Here is a 3,937-nt window from a genome sequence, read left to right as displayed (position 1 = left end):
ACTCGCATATGAACTCTATGAACATTGCTTTATATTAATGGTAAAGTGTTGTTTTCATTTTTGATCACTTTTGAGAGTTTTGAAGAAACGACATACGACAACAAAGTGGTTGTCCAAGATTCGTCCGTGTTGGATTCTGATGAACGGCTAGGTTATGTCACCAAAAATTATTTAATTTGAACGATTTTTTTTGCCTATTGTGTCATGTGTCACGTCATATGTTTTTAGCGAAATAAAGGGAAACAGTATATGAAATACGACCTTTTCATTTCTACCATATCAATATTCAAAATGGGGGGGGGGGGCAATATTGATACCACAGCAGATCAGCTTGCACCCATTGCTTCAATATAGATTGCTGACAGAGCAATTCGGGCGATTGCTATTCCATACGCGGCTCACTGGGATTGTAACACCAGCAAATTCCGTTGCTGCATCAGCAAAGAAACATTCAGCAATTTAAGTTTGCTGGCACAGCTAGAAATGTTGTAGGCGCTATGTTAGCAGCCAAAAATTGCTACCGCAGCAATAAAACAGCTGTGGCAGCAAATCTTTTCTCTCCGTGTGAGATGCCCACACCGAGCGAGACGGACATGCAGGTACATCAGGACATCCCTCCAAGAAGGTCGCTTACATTCGTGTAAATCTTTGCCCCTTTTTTTCCTATTTTCCTCCGGAGGCCGTTGTATTAGTCGTCATCGGCACTCGAGAGTGTCGATAGAATTCTGGGCACGTGTTGCGATGCTGCCGAGTCGACCGACTTCAATCATAAAGAACGCACGCTGTTTGGGGACGAGTCGCTCGCCGTTCCTAGAGTCCACACTGAAAAAGTGAACTTGAAATGGTTGTCTCATAAGTATGGGCTCCGAGTGTCAAATATGCTGGCTCCTCCGTGTGGTCCATCCGAAGGTGCTGATAAGGTATCAATCATTCTTGTTGGAGGAGTAGTAACAGTAACCAAGACAGAAGAACAAGAAAAAAGTACGAACAACTGGCCGTCGCCAAAGGTGTGATAAATCGGTAACGCTATATGCACCTGACAACGAGTTGAAGGGGGGGGGGGGAGCGTAACGGCGACGGCTACCCGGTGAACTTGACGAATCTAGCAATGAGGTCATCACGTGATCGTAGTCGGGCGTGAAAAAGAGCTGGGAGCCGCACAACACACGGGACATGCTATATGAGATGGCCCTGCCGTCAATTATTTCCAATGGTTTTGCTAACAAATGGTGCGGACGCGCGGGGGGCTGCCGTGGCCCGGCAGGCTCCCCGGCCCCCCGCCTGCCCAGCCGCGGCTCGCGCTTGTGTGAGAGTGATTCTCAAAATGTCGAAATATCAAGCATATATTTTTATGTATTTGACAAGCAAAATTCCGGAAAAAGCAGAGAATCGTTTAAGAATCTACACCCTCGAAATGTATGAGGACAATTACCGTAACTTGCATTGGCCTTCTGTGTGCGTAACCGACTTCAGATACAATACTGTATCTAACAATATACCAGGTGGCTGGCTCACGCCGCGCACTTTCGTACTTATACTGTATCGCATGCACGCGTGTGGGTATGTTGCATACTCACATGGCAAGGTAAACCCGCCCGCAACCGTGCGTGCGGTACAGTATAAGTACGAGAGTAAGCGGAGTGAGCATCAGCCACCTCGTACAAGTGACAACTAACTAATGCGCCTTTCAATTGATAAATTTGTCCTTGAACACGTCCCTTACAACTGAAACTTTTTGTAATGCGCAAATTGATTTACTTGTATTACACTAGTCAAAATTGCGTTGGCAAACGCAGTCACGTCCAAAGCGTGCGGACCAGCGCCTGTCGTCTTCGACCATGGCGCCGAGTAAGTGGTCGTTTAAAAAGTACGACGTCCGATTTCTCAGATTCATTCAGCACGTACCAGGAGCCCGGCGCCTGCGGGACGCAGGGTAGGCCACCCCGCAGTGCACGCATGCACTGCAGGCAAGAAGTTGCCTACCCACCAGGCGCTATGAGAGCTTGCAGAGGCTGATCTTTGCTGGTTTTTATCAGGGTCTCGCGAGAACGAATTCATACCTGCATACATTGTGATTCTACGCAGTATTGTTGCATAAGTTGTACACACTTGCTTTTCCAAAAAATAGCCACGTTCCTCCACGTTCCCGACGGATGCAACCAAAGCTCAGTCGAAATTTCAGCAGGGGCTGGTTTAAACCAATTGGTTTGAACGGTTTTTGCAACCCTCCCCAGCACCACGCGCCACCCTCACAACTGGAGACCCACACGCGTCTCCCAGGCCCCCTCCTCCATGCCACGGTCCCAGACAGCGAGGCTCCTCCGCGGAGCTCCGCGTCCAGCCCCTCCCGCCCCGCCCCGCCCCACCCGGTCGCGAAGTATAAAACTGGAGGCCCGCCCCCCGTCAGTATCACAACACTCAGACCCCTCGTAGCAGCAACTACCTCACCTCACGAGACCATCATGAAGCTGGTAAAGTAGTCGAACATCAGTTCATTAAGGAAACTGTGTTAAGAATATTTAGAAAATTTGAAACTATCTCTCAAAACGGCATATTTTTAAGATAATAAATTCCGTTTCAAGTTTCGGAAAAATTCTAGCAGCGTGGCCACAATATGGACACTTAAACTGAGTATTTCATCCTGAATTCTTAGACTGCATTCGTTTTGGACAGAAAAATAGACAAACTTTCTGCTGCTCAGAAATAACAGTGTCCCCTTTTTTGGCAGCCCAAAATAATAATTATCTCACAGTCCTGAAGTAGCGGTCACGAAGTGCCGATCCGAGGTGCACTCAGAGTGGACCTTTGGGCTTTCAATTTCGAATCTTCGTCAATAATCAATGAATCAATGCCAAAGCTTTCCCCGCTCCCGCTCCTAGCTCTGGCCAATCAACAAGGTCCAATACATTTTTTTGTCATCTTGCGAAGTAAAAACCCAGCCAAGTGTATACCATTTTCTATCTTTCCTCTCCCTCGCACCCATTGAAAGATCCCCTTCGCTCGTTCTCTGTCTCGCAAAGCCTCCAAGCTGCGGCACCGCGCATCTCTTTCCGTGCCTCGGACTATTAAAACAAAGTGCGCGAGGTTGAAACCGGCGCAAGGAAAAGAACTGGACGGATTTTTTAAAAAAATAACTTAGAACTTGGAATGATCATGGCGCTGCTCTGTTTGTCCGCACAGGAACTGGTCGCCCTGTGCCTGACGGTGGGCTCCGCCCTGGCCCTGCAGATCCCCCAGTACCGAGCGCAGCAGCCCTACCAGCAGTACCTCCAGAACCAGCAGTTCCAGAACTACCAGCAGCGGGCGGCCGCCGCGCCCATCCTCCAGTACTCCAACGACGTCAACCCCGACGGCTCTTTCCAGTACAGGTCAGTCACGTGTGCGGAGATGATTATCGCCAGCCTCAAATCTCGTTACGACTCGAAACGTCTGCTTCGAAACGGAAGCAGTGGTAATCATGCCAGGAACCTGCCTAGTGAGGGAAGAAATGGATGTGTGTTTCACACCAGTGAAGCGTGGCGTGAACGTGGCGCGAGCGTGGCCGCCGGCGGGGCTCCCGAAACACCACGTGGTGTTCAGGCAGTGGCACACTGTTAATTCTTTTAGTTCTTCCACGTGGCATGGCCGACAGGAAAGCCCCCTTCCTCGTCCAGCGTCTTACATTATCGTTGCGATAACGACTGGAGCGTATCCGAAAGGGAGAGATCTGCCAAAGTGGTATCAAAATTACGACAAAAGTCAAAACAGCTGAAATTTGACGTCACCTTGATATCGATTTGACGAATCTATGTCCTTCGGGGTTGTGTGAGGGTGAGCGTCGTGGAGCGGCCGCGTCCGCGGTGGCGTCCGGCCCTTACTGGCGCCGCTGGAGCCGGAGGTCGAGGGGCTCATAACCTTCTCTATCGCGAAGCGTTGTCAGCCCCGCTCCATGCCCCCC

At 49.8% G+C, this 3,937-nt stretch overlaps 1 protein-coding gene across 1 annotated transcript in view; it reads left to right on the top strand.

Moving 5' to 3' along the window:
• The first annotated feature begins 2,406 nt into the window (after positions 1-2,406).
• LOC113206974 (endocuticle structural glycoprotein SgAbd-2-like) overlaps positions 2,407-3,937 on the top strand; it is a 9,153-nt gene continuing 7,622 nt past the window's right edge. The window contains exons 1-2 of the mRNA XM_026423288.1: positions 2,407-2,471; positions 3,181-3,368. Coding sequence (XP_026279073.1) covers positions 2,463-2,471; positions 3,181-3,368 — 197 coding nt within the window. The 5' untranslated portion in view covers positions 2,407-2,462. The remainder of the gene's footprint in view (positions 2,472-3,180; positions 3,369-3,937) is intronic.

Source organism: Frankliniella occidentalis, unplaced genomic scaffold (genome assembly GCF_000697945.3).
Source record: "Frankliniella occidentalis isolate FOCC.00 unplaced genomic scaffold, Focc_3.1 Scaffold375, whole genome shotgun sequence".
Classification (NCBI taxonomy): Eukaryota; Metazoa; Arthropoda; class Insecta; order Thysanoptera; family Thripidae; genus Frankliniella; species Frankliniella occidentalis.
Note: the sequence above shows the minus strand (reverse complement) of the source record. Positions and strands in the feature narration are given on the sequence as shown.